Source organism: Erithacus rubecula (assembly GCF_903797595.1).
Source record: "Erithacus rubecula genome assembly, chromosome: 28".
NCBI lineage: Eukaryota > Metazoa > Chordata > Aves > Passeriformes > Muscicapidae > Erithacus > Erithacus rubecula.
This window is the reverse complement of record NC_136680.1, coordinates 3694062-3713994: the sequence shown is the minus strand read 5'-3', so window position 1 is coordinate 3713994 and position 19933 is coordinate 3694062. Positions and strand designations below refer to the sequence as shown.

The following is a 19933-nucleotide window of genomic DNA, read 5'->3' as shown; positions in this document are numbered from 1 at the left end:
TATATATACACACACTATATATACACGCACTATATATATATACACACACTATATATACACACTGTACACTATATATATGTTATATGTATACACACACTATATATATATTATATGTATACCCACTATATATAAGTGCTATATAATACATAGATATGCATATAGATATATACACTACAGATATACACTGTAGATTTATTCACTATATATATACACTATAGGTATGTGCACTATATATATACACTATATATTCACTATGTATGTACACTATATATGCACTGTGTATATACCCTATATTTACTATATAAATATACACTATATATACACACTATATGTATATATACATAGTGTATATAGTATATATATATGATCTATATACAGTATGTATTTATAAAATTAAAATAGATATTAAATATAATAATAAACTAACAATATAAAAATTACAAAATGTATCTTAAAATAACGTTATAATACTTATATCCCAAATCATCTCTTCTATTGATTTTAAATATTAAATGCTGCCACTTTAAAACTAATTCCAAAAACTAAAAAAGGTGAAAGTTTATTATCAAAAACTACTTACTCCCCCACATCCTTCATTCAAATGGTATTATCTACCAAAAATAACAAAAACCCTCTCTTTTAAATCTTAATTAATTTTTCTAACTAAAATGAAAAAACTCCCTAAACTATATATTTTTTTCATATTTCTTAAAATTATTCAAGCCTAATCTAAACTCAGGCTGCTCCACAGGAGGGGCAGTGTTTGGGAAAGCTCTTGGAATGAGGGAGAATTCCAAGCTGGAATTGCTGTGAGGGCTCTTTGCAGCAATTCTCCTGCCTCTCATTTTCTCTGAGTTGGTGAACAATTTGTGTAGAAGCAGAACATCTTCAAAGAGCTCTTTGCTGTCAGAGCATTAAAAATTAAAAATAATCTCCTCCCTCACAACAAAGAGCTTGTTTCTGCAGTGAAGTTGATTTTTAAAGCTGTAGATTCAATATTTTGAAAATAGTTTAAGCTAAGATTGACTAAACAGCAGAGGAGTGCCAGAAGCATATGGCATTCTTGCTAATGAAGCCAGCTAGAGACTTGTGTGCATGTGATCCTGCAGTGTAGTTTGAGAAAAAAAGGTTTATCCTAGGTTGTCATTTCTGATTTCAAACATAAAATCAAAGGGTGAAACTAGCTCTTTTTCCAGGTTACATTAAAGCTTTCAGCCCAGGTTGGAATATAGCAGCAGTAGTGTTGTGTGTCCCAAGTTAAACCTACATTAAATCCTTAATTAATCCTGAACAAGTTGCATTTCCAGGGATGCTCTCATCTCTAACTAACTGCTTTCTTTCCTTTTCACCCAGGTCAATAACATTAACCAGCCCTTAGAAATAACAGCCATTTCCTCTCCTGAAAACTCCCTGAAGAACTCTCCTGTTCCTTACCAGGACAATGACCAGCCCCCAGTGCTGAAAAAGGAGAAGCCCCTGGTTCAGAGCAATGGTGTCCATTACTCTCCCCTGACATCTGACGACGAGCAGGGCTCTGAGGATGAGCACAATAGCAGCAGGTGAATGCACAGGCACAGTTCCAGGGTGAGGTTTCTCTCAGGGATGGTAACACTGCTCTCAGCAGGAGGGGTGTCTTTAAACCTCTTTGTTCCCCTTGCTTGAAGGCCCATCCCATTATCTTAAATCTCTTCTGTGGCTGAAGCTGTGAACAGGGAAGGTATTCAGGCAGTAGAATGTGGGAACCTGCTGTGTTTGCAAGGCTGGCAGGGGCTAGCCTTGGAGATAACTGGTGGAGAAATGATGGAGAAATGGAGGAGACTGAGAGGGGGAGACTCCTCTGGGCTGCAGCTCCTGCCCAGGGCAGGCAGAGGGGCAGGGGCTGAGCTCTGCTCTGGGACAGGAACAGGAGCCCAGCAAGGGCTGGAGCTGTGTCAGGCCTTGGCATGGAGCTCAGGGAAAGGTTCTTCCCCCCGAGGGTGCTGGCACTGCCCAGGCTCCCCAGGGAATGGTCCCAAGGCTGTCAGAGCTGCAGGAGCCTTTGGACACTCTCAGGGATGCTCGGGGGGAGGGGATTTTGGGGGTCTGGGCAGGGCCAGGGGCTGCACTGATGGTCCCTGAGGGATCCAGCTCAGGACATTCCAGGATTCTCTGATTTTCTTACTGTGTTGCTTTGTAACAGCTACTGAGGTTGTGTGTGGTCTCTAACTAAGGATCTGGGTCCAGCTCACTCCCAGTTTGAAACTTTGTTTAAAATTCTTCAGTTCCTGCCCCAAACTATTGATGTGTTACTCAGAAATTGATAATTTGCCACCCTTTGGCTGCCTGTGGGGTGCAATATTTTTCTTGTTTAAGATGCTAGAAAGCTGGAAAGGGCAGGGCTAGTTGGGATATTGGGAACTTTCCTCCTGGGAGGGTGGGGAGCCCTGGCACAGGGTGCCCAGAGCAGCTGTGGCTGCCCCTGGATCCCTGGCAGTGTCCCAGGCCAGGCTGGACATTGGGGCTGGAGCAGCCTGGGACAGTGGGGGTGTCCCTGCCAGGGCAGGGGTGGGATGGGATGAGCTTTAAGGTACCTCCCAACTCAAACCATCCTATGATTCTGTGAAAGAGAACCACTACAAAAATGTGGTTCTGCTTGTTTTAAAAGAAACACAACACCAGAGTTCTCTGAGCATGCACTAATCCTGTGAAAGAGCAGTAATTCTGTAATAGCTCCTGCCTAATGTTTGTGGTGGTTTTTTTGATGCCTATAAGTTCCTTTAGTGACACAAAACTGTGGGGCTGACTTGGTTCTTATACTCTCTTGGCTGATAAGACCTAATCCTGAGGGGTATAGAATGTGAGAGTAAATGTGCAACAGAAGGTTTGCTATAGGTGCTATAACCTTTTTATTTTCCCATTAGAATTGAGAGGAAAATTGCAACAATATCATTGGAAAGCAAATCTCCACAGAAGACTGTTGAAAATGGTATGTGTGAGGAATGGGAATTGTTTGTGATGGATGGGGATGGGGGAAGGTTTCTGTCTGCTGCTGGACAAAGTGCCATTCTTAATCACCATTAAGCCAGGTGGCTGCTAATTACAGATTTTGGGTCACTTCTTGCTGTAGTCACAGGTCACCAAAGATATGAGCAGTTTTTTCACTGTCTCAAGATTTGAGGAGGGATCTGTAGTGCAAAGATAAGGGGGAGAAGCAGATCAGTGTTCCTCTAACAGTTTAACACTCAGAGCATTAAACTGAATTTTAAGGAATTTTAGGTGACTTCACAAATATGTCTGCCTTTGGTTCAGAAATATAATTACAGAATGATAAAAGGTGGGTGTTGAAGGATAAAAAAGGTGGGTGCTGCCCAGAGAGAAAGGTCTGGAGTACCAGGAGCAGCTGAGGGAGCTGGAAGAGCTCAGCCTGGAGAAAAGGAGTCTCACTCTACAGGAGGGAGCAGCCAGGGGGGATCAGGCTCTGCTCCCAGGAAATGAGGGACAGCACAGGAAGAAATGGCCTCAAGCTGTGCCCATGGGAGGTTTAGGTTGGATATTGTGAGAATTTCTTCACTAAAAACATTGTCAGGCATTGGAAGGGGCTGCCCAGGGCACTGGTGGAGTCCCCATCCCTGGAAGTGTTCAAATCACCAATGGATGTGGCACTTGAGGACAGGGTTTAGTGATAACCATGGTAGTGGTGCTGGTTGATGATTGGGTGTGATGATCTTAAAAGTCTTTTCCAGCCTTCAGGACTCTGTGATTCTATAAATCCCCATTCTCAAGGGGCAGATCTAGTGAATGCTGTTTATTGACATTTTAAACCTTCCCCCCAAACCAGGTGGCAGCTTATCAGGGAGGAAACAAGCACAAAGCAACGAGAACATGAACAGCAGCAAATGGAAATCGACTTTTTCACCAATATCTGACATCAACCTGACCAAAACCACCGACAGCCCCTTGCAGGCAGCACCAGCTCTGAGCCAGAACTCCCTGTTTGCCTTCAGGCCACCCTCTGAGGACGGGCTGCCCATGGACACCAAGGTGCCAGGACACCCCAGGAAGAGCCTGGCAGTGCCCACGGACGGGCTGAGCCCTGGCACCAACCCCCCCAACGGCTTCAGCTACAACGGGAGCCTGAGCTCGGAGCTGGGGCTGCACAGCTTCATGGACAAGGCTGCGGATGGCACGGGCCAGAGCTGCTCCCTGGGCTTCCCCTCGCAGAGAAACAAGGAGCTGGCAGGCTCAGACACCAACCTGTTCCTCACCAAGAGGCAGCTGGAAGGGCTGGGCAGCAAGGGAGAAGAGCTGAGCCGGCCAGGGGCCAAGGGCAAAGAGCTCAGCACGGGGGGGTCTGCGGAGAAAAACTCTGTGCAGCACAATGGGAAGGTCGGCAAGGGAAGGGACCGAGATGTGGAGTTTAAAAACGGCCACAACCTTTTCATTTCTGCTGCTGTTTCCTCTGGTGGCCTTCTGAATGGTAAAAGCCTTTCCACTGCTGTGTCCTCAGCAGGGACCCCGGCAGTCCCCACCCACCATCCTTTCCTCAACACTCTGACCACTGGATCGCAGTTCCCCCTCGGCCCCATGGCCTTGCAAGCAAACCTCAACTCGGTGACAAATTCCTCAGTATTGCAGTCCTTATTTAACTCAATGCCAGCTGCTGCCAGTCTGGTCCACGTGTCATCAGCTGCAACCAGACTGACTAATTCTCACACTATGGGGAACTTCTCTCCTGGGGTTACAGGTGGAACAGTTGGAGGTAGGCAGAACTCTTTCTCTGGTATAAGACAGGGCCTAAAGGAAAGTCTGACACTGCCTCTCCAGGGGTGAAACCCTTTCATTTCTACAGGATGTGAAGCAGATCTGTCCCACATAACCAGTCTCCTCTCTCTCTCTCTCTTTCTCTCTCTTGGAATTGCTAGGATGATTTCAGTTCCCCACAGTGAAATCTCATGAGCTTTGTCTGCTAGATGGGCTTGTTGTACCACCTTAATGAAACAATACACCCAGACTTTGTGATTGATAATGTTTGCTTGTTCAGATGTTGCTGTGTTGGAACCAACTTAGGTCTGCCTGCAGGTAACAGATTTGACTTGTCCTGTACCATGTTAAGGATCTCTTAACTTGTCAACTTGAGTAAAGGTTGAGGTTAGGCCTTGAATGGATTTAGCATGATCCAGGAGGAGCAGAACATCAGAGGAGCTGGTGTTGGGAGTTCTGTAGTGTTCTGGCCCTTGAATGGACATGAAGAGCATTTGTTGGCCAGGAAGGGCAATGCCATATGCACCTTGCACTTCTGGGATTCTGCACTGGCTTGGCTTCTGTGGCCCACACCGAGGACAAGCTGGCAGGACTAGAAGATAGGCTGCACCTGCCATTTCTAAGTGTCCAGGGCAGTTTTTCTTACCTGTCCATAATCATTCAGGCACCATGTCGGGAAATCCTAACTCTCACATCTCTCAGCATGTAGATTTGCTGGAATTACAACTCCCCTCTGCTGCCCTGTAAGTGGGAGAGCAGGGGGGTGGGGAGGGAAGAGCAGCACTTTGAGTCTTCAGATAACCAACTCTAAAGACCACTTCTAATCTCATCAAAACTCTGCCCGTGTGGTTTAGAGCTGACAGTTCTTGGGTCTGACCATTTTTCCTCGTGCCATTTAGAGGTTGGCAGTAGGAAAGGTAAGTGGAACCTTTTGTACCTCCTGGCCTGCACCATTATCTCTTCATTGCTTGCTGCCTTCTCACACTGCATATTTTTGTATGGGGCTGTAACTATTATAATTTTGCTCTTTGTTTGTTTGTTTCTGTTTTTTTTTTTTCTTTTTTTGTTTTGTTTCTCTTGTCACTTGAGACTGTACAAAGCCCATCTGTTGAAGCTGAGTTTTTCTCTCCTGTTTGCAGGTATTTTTAACCATGTGGTGCCTTCTGCCTCCTCTCCTCATCAATTTGGAGCCAGTTTCAGCAGCAGTGCTGTCTCTAGCAGCACCGTGCTAAGCTTAAACCCTCTGCAGGCTGTTGCCAGCACTTCATCCTCATCCTTCCTCCCCTCTTCCTCTAATTTAGTACCATCTAGTGAGGCTAGACCTGCTCAGCACCTCAACAGAGCTCCAGTGCAATCTGTCTTCCACCCCCCTCCTCCCCCTCCTAACGTGTCCTTACCTCCCCCTCCTCCTTTACTCGCTTCTAACTCCGAGCCTGCTCTCCTGCAGAACCTGCCCTCCATCCCTCCTGCTGAGACGTTCCTGCCCTCCTCCTCCTCCTCCTCCTCCTCCTCCTCCTCCTCCTCTGCTCCTGTCCAGTCTAACTCTTCTTTATCTATTAAACTGGCTTCTCTGCAGCACAAACCCTCCCGCCCCTCCTTCACAGTGCACCACCCGCCCCTGCCCCGCGCTGGCACGGCCGCCATGTGGCTCACCCTTGGCATGCAGCCTCCTTATGCTTCGCACCTTTCGGGGGTTAAGCCACGATAAAGAGCTTGCTTAGCTAACAGTTCTTGTTTTGTAAGGTAAGGCCAGACTCCAAAGCAGAGGAGTTTGCGTGCGAGATGCTCACTGACGCTTCTTCCTTTGCAGAGAGACAGAGAGAGAGAGGTCGGGGCCAAGCTCTGGGAAATAAACCTGTGAAACGGGGAAAATCATCCCTAAAAGGGGGAGAGGAACCTCTAAAATGGGAGAGGGACCTCTAAAATGGGAGAGGAGCCTCTAAAATGGGAGAGGAACCTCTAAAATGACAGGGAAACCTCTAAAAGGGGAGAGGAACCTCTAAAATGGGAGAGGAACCTCTGAAATGGGAATAAAAAGCTCTAAAATGTGGGGAGTACATTACCTGATGGCAGAGGATGGAAAATGTTGGTGTTCTCTGTTCTGGGAGTCAGGATTTCTCGACAAGGGGTGCTCACAGGGGTAACTCTGCTCTGTCTGCTCTGGCTCAGGGTTATGTTCAAGCTGAGATCTCTTAATAGAAAGAGAGAGTATTCTTTCTGGAGGTAGTGACAGGAGGAAATGTCTATTTTCCATGTGGTTTCATGCAGTTGTTGGAAGTGGATGCTGCCCATCTGACACCCTGCACAGCCTGTTTATCCCAAACCAGTCCTTGTCTGTAGCACTGAGGAGCTCAGAAGTGCCTCTGTGGCTCTGTGTGACAGCATGGTGATCAGTAAGAGCTGCCAGTCAACAACAGCTGCTCTAAATAGTCATAAAGTTAAAAATCTCTGGCTTACAAGCTTCAGCTTTGCTTGGAGAGTGAATTCCCTGGGCCTGCAGTGCAGTCAGTGTCCCCTGCACCACTGCAAACACAACCACAGGTAGCAGAGAAGGGCTGTGACTCCCCTGTCACTTCCCTGTGCTGGACTTGCTGCCAGGGCCAGCAGGATCAGTCTCAGCAGATGTTTTATTTTTGCTCACCAGCCCTGGAGGCACAGGGAATGTGCAGGGGGAAGTGGGCTCCACTCTCCACTGAGGCATAGGAGAGGAGGGTTCTGGAGGCTGTGTGCATTTCTCCTGAAGCAGGTATTTATTGAACTGTCTCTAGAGCTGCTCCAGAATAAACTGTACCACCACAGAGCTGGGTACTGTGGTTCATGCAAACACTCTGTGGCAATCCTGCTGTACCAACTCGTGCTTGCCAAGTGCATCCAGCCCTGGAGCTGGCTCCCTGCTTTCCTTGTAGGTCTGTGATGTTGTTGCTCTGCACTGGTACCAAAGCTACAAACGTGGTTGAACACACTTTGCTGCCTATAAAACTCAATTACAACATACCTGAGAGAGCCTCTGTGCATTGTGTGTAGTGTTTCCTCATCAAATTCCTCCTCAGACACCACAAACCCCTGGTTAGGCTTTGGGGAGGCACGTAAGTATTGCCAGGAGAGAGAGGCTGAGGAAGGGCTTTGTGTGCCAGCAGAGAGGGGAGCCTGGAAAACCCCAAACAGGGAGAGAATGGGCATGGAGGAAGATTGGGATGGTGAGGAGGGGCAGTCTGGGGTCTGTGTGAGAATTACCTGGGACTGAGGTTATGCTGGACTAGGATTCATCAGGTGTGACAGTCCCTGTCACTGAAACATTCTGAAAATAGAGACACAGAAGGGACTTGTAGAAGAGTAGCTGGGTGTCAAAGGTGGGTTGTGGAGCACAGAACTGATGGTAGCAGAGGTGGTTGTGATCCCAAGCCCTGTGACTTGGAGGCAGGTCAGGTATTGGAGCAGTGTCCTGGATTCAGGGAGAACAGATGTGTTCAGTCCTTGAGGAGCCAGGGCTGGAACCAGGAACTGGGGACTGAAGGAACCTGCTTGGCTTCTCTTCTGTGCAGCCAGGCTGGGGGAGATGGGGGTGCTCAGCTGGAGAGGAGAAGGCTCCAGGAGAGCTCAGAGCCCCTGGCAGGGCCTAAAGGGGCTCCAGGAGAGCTGGAGAGGGACTGGGGACAAGGGATGGAGGGACAGGACACAGGGAATGGCTGCCAGTGGCAGAGGGCAGGGCTGGATGGGATATTGGACAGGAATTGTTCCCTGGGAGGGTGGGGAGCCCTGGCACAGGGTGCCCAGAGCAGCTGTGGCTGCCCCTGGATCCCTGGCAGTGTCCCAGGCCAGGCTGGGATGGGGCTGGAGCAGCCTGGGACAGTGGGGGTGTCCATGGCAGGGGGGAATGGGATGAGCTTTGAGGTCCCTTCCCACCCAAACCTTTCTATAATTCATAATATCCCTCCCCCACAATAATAATAATAACAAACTCAAAGCAGATTAACTTGTACTATAAAAAGGTGAAGTACTGAGGGGTGAAATACCTTTTTTTTTTGCTCTTTTCCTCTCACTTGATGTCAGTCCCATAGGACAGAGTTCAACACAGTCACAGCTTGAAAAACTGCAGCATTTGGAGGGGCCACGTGTCCCTTGGAACATCCATCCTTCCCTCTAATTGGGATTGGGTCAAGATTTGCTTCATCTGAGGAGGTCTTGGAGCAGTGTAGGAATGATTGACACATCTAACAACACAGCAGATTTTTGCTTTTTATTTAGATGAGTCTCTTCCTCTCCTCCTGTTGTGCAGGTAACTAGGATTTCTACCTCAACCCAATGTGACCTATGCAAGGACAACGTGGACCAACTTCACTCGGCTTCCACTGAAAGGTGCTCACCTGGCCTGTGCAGGGGTTTCTACTCTCTTACTACTGGACAAAATATATTAAAAAAAACCCATAAAAAAGACCTAAACAACAGAGCAAACATTTACTGTGAATCTGAGTAAAAAAAGGAAAAAAGGCAAAAAAAAAAAAAAAGGCAAAAGAAATGCTTAAAGCTCCAGTTTGTATTGTTGATAGTTTAGATAAAGTATTTATCTTTTTTTTAAAGTGAAAGCAATTTTGACTTATTTTATTCCACCTAGACTCATAAATACAAATTATTATTATTAAATTCTCTGAATACTAAAGGACTGGCACACCAGCAGAGATGTAAAAGAGCCTCCTCGGTGCTATTTTGTCCGTCAGAACTGTGCCTCTGGTTTGAATCCTTGGTGCTGATTTTAGGGGGTTGACCAATGCCAAACCCAGTGCTTAAAGGTCTGCAGATTATTTATTCCCCTGACTCTGTTCATATCCCAAAATCCACTTGCTTGGCAGCTGGGGCTGACAGAGAATTCTCCTCCCTGGGGTTTGGTTTGGGCTGAGCCAGGTGCTTTTGAACTGGGTGGGTTGAATTGAGTCTGTGGCTAAGGAGGGCTCTGTGCTCCCCTCTGCAGCAGCCTGGGTGGGCACAGCCCACTCAGGCACAGTTGGAACAGGAGAAATCCAAGTCCTGCCCCATCCCAACTACTTCCCTGGGCCATTTGCAGTTGCTGCTGGTGCTGGGGTCACTGTGAATTTTGGTGGCTGGTCTGGGAATGCTCTTGGGCTGCCCTTGCTGTGTGAGCAGGGTGTGTTCAGCTGTGTGAACAGCTCCCTGGAGCTGCTGCAGCCCTTTGCCCAGCCTTGGCAAGACTCAGCATTGTCCTTCTGTCCTGCTGCAGGGTTTGCTCAGCTCGTTGTTTTTTCCTTCAAGCACGACGTTTTTCCTTGGTAGGGCTTTGATACTTGACTGACCTGGCTTGGCTGTGTACATGGATTGACAAGGTGCATTTTGCTTTCATGTTCCTTTGCTTTTGAGTAGGTTCTTGAATTGTAGTTCACAAAAACACCCTGACCTGGCTGCCTGTGCTGCCACTGTCCCCCCTGGGGCAGGGACTTGTGTCGTGACTCGGTGTTGTGTGTGCAGGAAGGGCTGATTTTATAGAGCTGTGATGAAAACTTCTAAGTTTCCTATGCTTTATTTCCTTTATTTTTAAGTTGTACAATGCACAATGAACTTGTAAAAGCTTATTTATTCAAGTGCACAAAGTGAGGAGGAGAAGGAGGGTCCATTTAAATAGAAATTAGGCTGGTCTGAGTTCAGGTCAGGCCAAGCACCAATAAAGGAAACTACAGTAGAAAGGGGATTGCAACAGCAAAATGACTGGAAAAAAAAATCACATCCAGGCTTTGGAAAACACCTCCCTGCTGACCCTGGTGCTCAGAGGGGCAACACTGTCTTTAACTCCCTTCTGGTGCTCCCTGGTGTCTCCCAGTGCAGCAGTTGGGCACTGGCAGGAGCTCCCTGGAGCATCCTGGGGTCCCAAACAGCTGCTCAGCTCCTGCCTCTGGGGTGGGGTCACTGGGTCCCTGTGCCCTCCTGCTGCCTGGATCCAGCAGGGCTGGAAGTGTTTGGAGAGGGGGTGAGGGGTTGCAGCAGCTCCCACCCTGCAGCTCCCTGTGCCTCATCCTGGGCAGGCTCAGGAGAGATTTTGGACCAAGTGCAGTTTTGTGTTGGTTGCTGAGTGTCTTCCATGGGAGCCTCTGTGCAGACTCTGGGGTCTGGCTTTGCCTCCTTATCCCCTGGAAGGGACTGAAATCCCTGAGACTGGGGGCATTTTGGGATGTTTTCTGCTTGGTGTGTCCTGCTGAGGCACTGGCAGCACAAGGAAATCCTGGGGAGGGCAGGAGCTGGGGGTGAGAGGAACATCCAGTAGCTTCTCGTAGGAGCCAAACTCAGTGTATGTCCTGGAATCCAGGAGCACAATGTAACCCAGATGTTTTGCAGCTGGGAGTTGGGCAGCTCCAGCTTCTTCCCCAGAACACAGCACAGTGCTGGGGCCTCTGGAGACTGTCAATGAGTGATTGCTGGAGGGGCAGCAGCCTTAATTAATTTCCTAATTGCCTCTCCCCCATCGTTTATATCTCTGGTGAGAGAGAGAGAGGAGGAAATACAAATAGAAGCTTTTCATCCCCCTGATTTTATCAGATCCTTTCCTGCAAAGGGACCAGGATGTGGTGCCTCTTGGGGCTCTTGTGCCTCCCTTCACCTCCAGCCATGGAAATCCAGAAAGAAAACTCAGCTGCCTCCCTCTTGTCCTGCTCTGGTTGGTGCCCAAGGCACTCACAGGATTCCTGCTGGAGAAGGAACCAACCCCAGATTCCATGGAACCCTCTGTGCTTCCCAGCCCTGCTCAAGGCCTGGGTGCCCTGTGTCACCCTGCTGGCACCCAGCACTCCCTGCATGAGGAGGGACAGGTGCAGGTGGCAATGATGTGCTCTGTGCAGTTCTGGGGAGCCAGGCTGAGCTCCCAGAGAGGGCAGGGGACCTGGGCACTGTCTCCTCACAGCTGGACTCACTGATCTGGAAGATCTTTTACAACCTGAACAATTCTATGGTTCCAGGACCCTTTGGAGCAAAGGCCTTGGGTGAGGAGTTTGTCACCTGCTCTTTGGTGAGTGTGTGGAAATCAAAGCCTGTCTGTCCCTCTGGTCACCTCTGGTCACTGCTTTGGTGGCCAGCTGGTGTCCAGGGCTGGCTCAGGGCAGCACCACCCCTGGAGTTCACACTCAGCTGTGACTGAGCCACTGCCAGCCCAGGACTGCTGAGCCTGTCACTCTCCAGATGTCATCCAGGAAGGCCCAAGGGAACCAGACCAGGAATGAATCTTTGGGATTCCTGGAGAGGGATCCAGTCTGCCTGAGCACCAGGTCCTGCTGTTCCCACCTGCTGGAATCTGCAGCTGCTCTGGCCCTGCCAGTGCCTCCCCCCAGCCCAGCCCCTGCCCTGTTCTGCTGCTGGTAGCAATTCCCAGATGGTGCTTCCAGAGGGGCTCTGAGGTGGGAAGCCAAGGGGGAGTTTGGGACTGGTGCCACAGCACTGGCTGAGCTGGGAGATGCTTTTGCCAAGAGATTCCTGGTTTTGTCTTCCCTCTCCCTGAGCTTTTATTGCTTAAAATCGTGGGATCACAGAACATCCTGAGTTGGAAGGGACCTGGAGGCTCATTGAGTCCAACTCCTGGGCAGCCCCTTCCTGCTCTGTCTGCACTTTGGGAAGAGCTTTCACCTGGCTGAAGGCAGGAGCTGGTGGGATCTGATCCATGTGGCCACACTGCTGGAACACCGAGCCAGAAGCTGAAACCTGTTTGCAATAATTGAAGATCCTTTGGAGCAATCCAAGCCAAACAGTTCCAAAAAAGAGAATTTCTCCTGGTGCTGGGTCCAGTCATTCCAGTCACACAGTTCCCCCTCCTCCACGCCCCTGCTGCCAGCAAAGGACTTGCCAGGAAGCAAAAACACATCTTGGAGCAAGTGTGCTGCCAAAAAAATGGAACTTCCTGAGTGCTGTGCTGAGGAAAACCTGTCCCTGCTGCTAAATGTCAGCCTTGAGGAACAAGACTTGCGTGGGCTCTTCCTTTTTTGGGGATTTGCCACCTCTGGCTCGCCAGGCCCAGTCCCCTGGGAGCCACAGTGCTGGGAGGGCTCCAAAGGCACTGGACCTAAATTTGGGATTTGCTGCAGATGAGTCATTCAGCAGCAATTCCTCCATCAGCCAGGGGTGTGGGACAGCCAGCAGTTGCATTGCTGAGGATGCAGAGGCTGGTGCAGGGGTGATGGGTGTGGAGGGTCCCTCCCTCACCTCAGCTTGGTACAAACCTGGCTCTTCCCTGCAGGAAGGTGTGGATCAGCACAACCAGGGGACATCTTCAGTTCAGTTGTGGATGCAGTGGGACAGAGGAGGAGAAGCAGGTTCTTAGGGAAGCAGCAGGGAGGGCAGCACATCCTAACTGTCCCTGGCATTCTGGGACTGAGCATCATCTCCAGCTCCTTCTCATCAGCAGGAATTTGTGTCTCCTTGACCAGACAGATCAGAAATTCTTGTGCTTCCATCTCTTTTCCTTCCTTCCTGTTGGGGACAGCAGTTTATCTTGCAGTGCAGGCTTTGTGCTGCCCTGCTCTTGGCTGGGGTTTGGCTGTGGCTCAGCCTGGCACGGGCAGTGGGATTGTCCCTGTGCCAGGACTGGCTGAGCTTGGGGGGTCTGAGGGTGGGATCACACCCACAGTCCCTGCAGTCCTGCAGGCAGAAGGTGACATCACTTGGTCATGAATGGATTTACTCATCTCTTTTTGGATCCAGAGGTTCCAAATCCCCAGGACTTGACACTCCTTAGTGTGAAACTCGCCCAGCTCTGGGTCACACTCAGTTCAAGCTGAGTCACTTTCTTTAGTCAAACTTAATCCTTGAGGAAGTCACTTGAGCAATTGCAGCCTGGCACTGGAGGGGTCTCCAGCCTCATCAGCTCTTCCATCCCACCTGGAAACATCTCCAGCATTGCCCCAGGGCTGCTTGGGGCTGTGTCCCTGCCCTCACCCCACTGGGGACACGTTTCCTTCTGAGACATGTACTGGGGTCACTTCTTCAGCCTTTTTGTGGGGACTAAATGACCTTTAAAGGTGCTTTCTTATCTTTCCAGACTGTTCAGATTCCCTGTACAGACACATCTGGGAGGAGGTGGGTGAGAGCCAGACCTACCTCACCTGCTGCTCCTGCAGCTTCACCCCTGTGCTGTGGGGTACAAGAGGAGGCAGCTCAGGTGCTCCCCACCCCAGGGAATTCTCTGCCTGTGCTCATTGTTTCCATCTCATCCCAGCCCTGGAATTGAGCCTGGATCTCCCTGTTCTGCTGGGCTCCCCTTCCAGGGGAACTCTTGTCACCATGGACAGGCAGCCTGGGGGTTGGTTCTTGTTGGGATTGTGTGTTCAGAAAGCAGCATCTGCTACCCCCAGCTGGTATTTTCCACTTGGAAGAGAGTCCAGGCAGAGGAGAGGCCAGGGAGTGGTGACAGGGACAATCCTGGCAGTGCTGGCAGCATCCAGCCCTGGCTCAGGGGGGCACAGCCTGGCACTGGGGACCTGTGGGACTTGTGTCACCTGTGTCACCTGTGCCCTCAGGGTGCTCTGGCTCCCCTGCCCCTCCAGGTCCTGCAGGGACAGAGGACACTCCCAGCTCTGGGAGCTTCTCAGGCTGCTCATGGTGATTCCCCTGCTGCTCCTCCTTCCCTCCTCATCTCCCAGCCCTGGGGTTGCCTGTCCTGGGTCCCTGTCCCTGGAGCCAGGGGTGCAGCTCTGGAGCAGGATTTCCCCAGGATTCTGGGATTTCTCCTGTGCTGATGCTGAGGTGATGCTGTGTGACCCATTTGCTTTTGGTGCTGAAATTCTGATCCAGGGTGTGGGAACCTGAACATTCTCCATGTGTTCTGTGACTCCATCCTGGTGTTATCCCAACTCCCAGGCGTGGCTGTCATGGGAAATTTTGCTTTTCTTGTTGTTTTGCCTGAGCCAAAAGCACAGAGAGGATTAAGGATTGGGAGCAGGGAGGGCTTTAGACAGGGCTGTGAACCCAAAATCCTTTTGGGGAGCAGAAACTACACAGTGTTTTTGTGAAATATCTTTGCAGCACTGAGGAAAAATCACAGGAATTGGAGTTTTGGGAGCACAGATGTGCAGTCAGTGTGTGAATATTTAAAGTCTTACTGGTTTTAAAGGGTTTTTTTCTTCTTTTGTTTGTTGCTTCATTTCCATTTTCTGCTCCAATTGCAGATCAGGTTTTCACTAAAAGCTGCAGTTCCAGTTTCAAAATGTTGTTGTGCCATATTTTATTTATCCTTATACATTATAAATATATAAATATCTATTTAGACTGAATATTGCATTGAAAGATGCTGTTATTGGGAACTTCAGGGTTTAAACCCAAGACAACAAAATTTGGGAAATAATTCTCCAGTAATTTTTTGCTTTTTGCAAAAAGGTTTGGGACCTTCCTGAAGAGGCTCCTTGAGTTCTTTATGGTGTAAAAACAAAAATCACATCTGAAAATTCAAAGTTTGATAATGCTAACCCTGAAGTTCTCAGATTTGTGATCCTTTGGTTTTCTCAAGGTACATCTGGTTGCTTTTCTGGTGCAGTCAAATGATTTTTTTAAAGGTTTTATCTCTGGAGTTATTGAGGAAAAAGGTGGAATGGGTTGATCCATCCTGCTTGGCTTTTTTAACCTATTAATCTTTGAAGTGATCGATTTCCAATTAAAACCCAACTTTTTAGGTCTCTGTTCTACTTAAACTTTTTAGGAGTGAGAGCCTGCCCTCGCTGAGTGGGACTTGGATGGGGAAAGCAGTAGATGATGAGGTTGCTGTTGCTCAGGAATTGATTAGTAAACTTTTAACTACTAATAAAAATCCATTTTTCAATGGATTTTTAGAAAAACCCATTTTCTTAGGACAGTGATATGGGATGTTTCCTAGTGAATAGGAATTAGTTTATATAGTTTAGCCTATTAAACTGAATTATTTAAAATTCAAACTTCCCCTAATTTATCTTTTTTTTGGTTGGTTTTTTTTTTTGCTTTTTTAATTTTTTTTTTTTTTAATTTTTAATACTGGTAAGTTGTCCTGTCATTCCTTTCATTCCTGCCTAGCAGTAGTGTGAATTCTGGTGTGTATATATGTATGTATAATATATATATTTCCACCCAGCCTTTCTAATTCTCCACAATGTAAGAGTTAGTTTTTGCTCCCCTCCTTCCACTTAATTTCTTGTGTCTCCCTCGATTTGTAATTGAAATGATGCTTTGAAGTTTTGTCTTTATATTAAAGTGTCTGTATTTTAATACACTGAGCTCGTGTGGACTTTCACTGCCTCAGCAGGACGGGCTGGAGTTTGGGATTTTGGGGATTTTGGGGGGCACAGAGGGACAGGTGGCACCTGCAGCTCTGAGGGAGGGACAGCAGGGCCTGGGGACAGCTCTGGGCAATCAAGGGACACTGGAGAGTGTCCAGGGGAGGGAACAGAGCTGGGGAAGGGGCTCAGCCTGGAGAAAAGGAGGCTCAGGGGGAATTTCTGTGACAGGAGGGGACAGCCAGGGGGGATTTGGGATCTGCTCCAGGGAACAGGGACAGGAGGAGAGGGAACAGCCCCAGGCTGGGCCAGGGGAGGTTTGGGTTGGATTTTGGGAACATTTCCTCACTGAAAGGTTTGTGAAGCATTGGAAGAGCCTGCCCAGGGTGGAGCCACCAGCCCTGGCTTGGAGCAGAGGGTGATGTGACACCAGGGGACACGGGGCAGGGTGGCAGGGCTGGGTCATGGAGGGGCTCAGTGACTCCTCAGGGCTCTTTTCCAACCTAAATGTTTCTGTAATTCCCAACCCATCCAAGCCTGGTTCCCTTGGAGCCAGCAGTGCACCAAACCCCAAGGCAGCCACAAACACTCCTGAGCTCCTTCCCTGGAGGATTTCAAATGAGACACAGCCCCAGCTTCACCCAGAGCCCCCAGCCTGACCCAGCTCCTCTTCCACACAGCTCTGGAGCCCCTGCCCTGCTCCACAACCAAACCCCTTGGATTAAATGACCTTTAAGGGTTCATTCCAACCCAGAATAGTCTCTGATTGTATGAAAAAGCCTCTCCAAAGCCCCTTGTGGAGCCATCCCCAGCTGGAGCAGGAATCACTCCTGGTGCCCTGAGCTGGCTCCAGCCACCCCTCCCAGGGAGGTTTTGGTGCTGTAGAACAGTTCTGAGCATCACAAAGATTAAAACAGGATTTATTGGGAATGTTCACTGTACAACAGAGAAATAACTTCAGCTGGCTCTCAGGGAGCCTGGACCCAGCTGTAGCAAAGCAAAGGCAGTGTGAAAAATGAGCAATTGTCTGTAAATCACCAGCAGTTGATACAGATTTCCAAGTGTCTACAAAGTACCGTCCTCCCTCCCTAAATCCCACCCCGTGTCCCAGCCCTGCCCCACCATGGATCTGAGTCCCTGGGCCTGGCCTGGCCCTGGCAACTCTTCACAGCTTTTGTTGTACATTCAGTTAAGAAATGTCATTGGTGATGAACATTTAAATCAGCGTTGGGCTTTGCTCTTGCTCACCCAACTGCTCCCTGGAACAGCAAATGAAACACCCATTTTTGCACAGTGACACTGGAGGGTGGCAGCTCCACCTGGGGAGGCAGTGCAAATCCTGCAAGGCACAGGTGACACATCTGCTACAGTGCTGCCAGCCCAGCTGAGATCAGCTCTGGTTTGTAAAAATGCAGCCTGGGCAGGATTAAAATGCACTTTGGAGTCATCCAAGGACACTGATTCCCTAAAGCACAGTTCTGTGTGCTCCTGCTTTTAATCCCTCACTGCTGCTTCCCTGGAGCTGCCATCTGTTGGCAACCCCCCCTGGACTCTGCTCCCTGCTGCCCTTGGCTGCTTTTGGTCATTTCTGAAGCACCTGGAATGGTTCAAGGCAAAGGGAGTACCTGGGGAGGGGAAAATCTCAGCTTTGAGATTAAAACAAAAGCATCAGTGACAGGTGTCACTCCTGCTACTCAGCTGCATGAGGTAAAGAGGGAACACCAGGGTACCACAGGCTGCAGTGTGGGCTCTGCTTTGGGCATTAATTCCCAGCCAAAGAGACCCCAAAATTCCCTTCAATCCCAGCTCAGAGGCTGCTGCACCCTCTCCTTGGGCTGGGCAGCAGCAGGGGAACAACACCCAGAGCTGCAGCTCCCAAAGCCCAGCCCCAGCCCCCACCCTGCCCCAGCAGCCCTGCCAGTGACACCTGGGCCCCTCCCAGAGGCTTTTCCTGGGCTGGTTCCAGGGAAGCTGCTCTGGCAGTCACCAGTCTGGGTCTGCAGCAGCTCTGGGTGTGGGGAGTGCCCTCCATCCCTCATTTCTGGTGCAGCTGCAGCCAGGGTTGATCTTATGGGATGTTGCTCCTAATCCTTCTCTCTTCCCTGCAGGAGCTGCAGGACAGGCAGCCCTGGTTCCCTGTGACCCTGGCACAGTTTTTTGGTCTGTCCCTTTGGACAAAGGGGACACAGAGAGGGGAGAAAAGCTGCAGCAGTGGCTCAGGGAATGAAGGGTTAATGCCTGGCTGAGCTGCTGCAGTCCTGCAGCTCCATCCTCCAGCCAAAGGCAGCAGCTCCTGCCTTTGCCAGCTCCTCCATCTGCCTCTCCTCCCTGGGAAGCTGGAGCACTGCAGAGCTCTGCAGACAGGCAGAGTGCTCAGGGATCTCTCCCTGTCTTTGTTCCCTCGGGTGCTGCAGCTTTCTTCTTCTGGATGGGTTTATCCAGCCCCCAGGAATTCCAGCACCTGCCCAGGGGAGGGAAAAGAAGATCCCAAAAGGCTGTGGCTGCAAAGGGGAGCAGATTGTCCTCTCCATCTGAGCTGGAGGAATTCCCACTCCTCCCTGGAGCCCAGAAATCAGTCACAACATGTTCTTACAGCTCCAGGGCTGCAGGAGGATCCTGAGCCAGGGAAGGCCAGCAGCCCCTCAGGACAGGCAGAGCAGAAGGGCTGGAGCTGCTCAGGTGGCCCCAGCAGGGCCTGGAGGAGAGCAGGAGCTGGGAATCCTCAATCCCCTGCTCACCCAGGGCTGGGGGCTCTGCTCCCACTGCAGCATCCACAGAGCAGCTCAGCCTCCCCAGCTGGAGAACTGGGAATGTGCAACAAAGTCCCTTAAAAAAAAAAAAAAAAAACAAACTCAAAAAAACCCAAAAAAAACCGTACAAAAGGATTTGGGTAATAAATAAAAAAGTCCTGTGGTCACTGTGGGAGCTGATGTCCTTGCAGGGCTGGGGTGGAGGCAGCTGCAGCCAGGTCAGGGGGGTCACTGCCTGTGTGCCCCCAGCTGGAAACGAGCTTCCTCAGAGATGCCATACTGCTCCAGGGGGTCCTGTGGGCAGCACAGGGAGGCACCAGTGAGATGCAGACAAAGCCCAGCAGCCCCTGGGACACACAGGACACTCCCAAGGGCCAGGGGAGCCACAGCACCTCCCTCCCTGGAGCAGGGATGCTCCCAGCACGGGGCAGGAGTGAGCAGCATCTCCTCCCATGGACCTGCCCAGGGCTGCTGTGAAGTTCCAGAGACCCCCCAGAGGCCAGGCCAAACCTTGGGCTGTGGGTGGGAGTGAGCAGCCAGGGAAGGTGTGGAGATCCCTGTGGGATCTGGGATCTCCTTCCCACACACAGCCTGGGCAGGACTGGCAGCAATAGCCCCTGGTGCCACCCAAACCTCAGGCACCAGCTGAGAACACCAGACACCAGCAGGGGTTCCCTCACCTTCCCTGTCATCTTCTGGATCTCGTTCCTGTAGAAAATCAGGCTCCTCCTCAGGAACTCGTAGCTGCAAGACAAGAGCAGGGCAGGATGTGGGGAAGTTTCAGATGCTATTTAAGCTGGAAGGAATCTTGTCTGGGACAAGTTCCTGATCCCAGAGCCCCCAGCACTGCCCTGGCTCTGGGGCTCAGCCCACCTGGCTCTCCTGAGTGCCTCCACCCACTCCTGGCACTGCTCCTCTGTGGCACACTCAAAGCAGTATTTCCTCTCTGGCTCCTCGATGAAACCTGCCAGGGACAAGGAACAGGCTCCAGGCAGGTCCTGGCAGAGCTGCAGGTGCTCCCCTGCAACCCTCCTCAGACTCTGCCAGGCCATAATTAGCAGCTGTTAATGAAGATGAGCTGGGAATGACCCTGCAAGCCTCCAGCCCCTCTCCCAGTCCCTGGTGGCTCTGGGTACCTGGGGCAGCTGCCCACAGCATCTCCCAGCTTAGAGCAGCCAAAAGCAACTTCCCAAACTGAGGTGAAGGAGGTGAGTGGAG

At 50.2% G+C, this 19933-nt stretch overlaps 2 protein-coding genes across 11 annotated transcripts in view; one reads left to right on the top strand and one right to left on the bottom strand.

The window, feature by feature from the left end:
• The window catches only part of DOT1L (DOT1 like histone lysine methyltransferase), a 71526-nt gene extending 62101 nt beyond the window's left edge, over positions 1-9425 (top strand). For 4 of the 10 annotated variants that reach the window (XM_079328522.1, XM_079328525.1, XM_079328520.1 and 1 more), the window contains exons 25-28: positions 1354-1559; positions 2901-2965; positions 3818-4738; positions 5880-6620. In XM_079328522.1, the coding sequence (XP_079184648.1) occupies positions 1354-1559; positions 2901-2965; positions 3818-4738; positions 5880-6448 (1761 nt within the window). In that variant the 3' untranslated portion in view covers positions 6449-6620. Of the gene's footprint in view, positions 1-1353; positions 1560-2900; positions 2966-3817; positions 4739-5879; positions 6621-9016 lie in introns of those variants that run through there. The other 6 variants (XM_079328519.1, XM_079328526.1, XM_079328518.1 and 3 more) reach the window with 5 other exon arrangements.
• A 9146-nt stretch (positions 9426-18571) lies between these two features.
• PLEKHJ1 (pleckstrin homology domain containing J1) lies at positions 18572-19770 on the bottom strand. Its single transcript, XM_079328634.1, has 4 exons — positions 19589-19770; positions 19396-19459; positions 18828-19009; positions 18572-18791 (listed from the first exon to the last, which is right to left on the bottom strand). The coding sequence occupies exons 1-3, from the start codon at positions 19765-19767 to the stop codon at positions 18944-18946; spliced, it is 309 nt and encodes a 102-aa protein (XP_079184760.1). The 5' UTR covers positions 19768-19770; the 3' UTR covers positions 18572-18791; positions 18828-18943.
• Positions 19771-19933: the final 163 nt, after the last annotated feature.

Excerpts from the sequence above, each read along its gene's own strand:
- PLEKHJ1 (XM_079328634.1), bottom strand. The coding sequence starts at position 19,767 with ATGGCCTGGCAGAGTCTGAGGAGGGTTGCAGGGGAGCACCTGCAGCTC. Across the intron at positions 19,460-19,588 it reads GAGGCACTCAGGAGAGCCAG|CTACGAGTTCCTGAGGAGGA; the intron begins GTGGGCTGAGCC and ends CTTGTCTTGCAG. Across the intron at positions 19,010-19,395 it reads TCCAGAAGATGACAGGGAAG|GACCCCCTGGAGCAGTATGG; the intron begins GTGAGGGAACCC and ends TGCTGCCCACAG.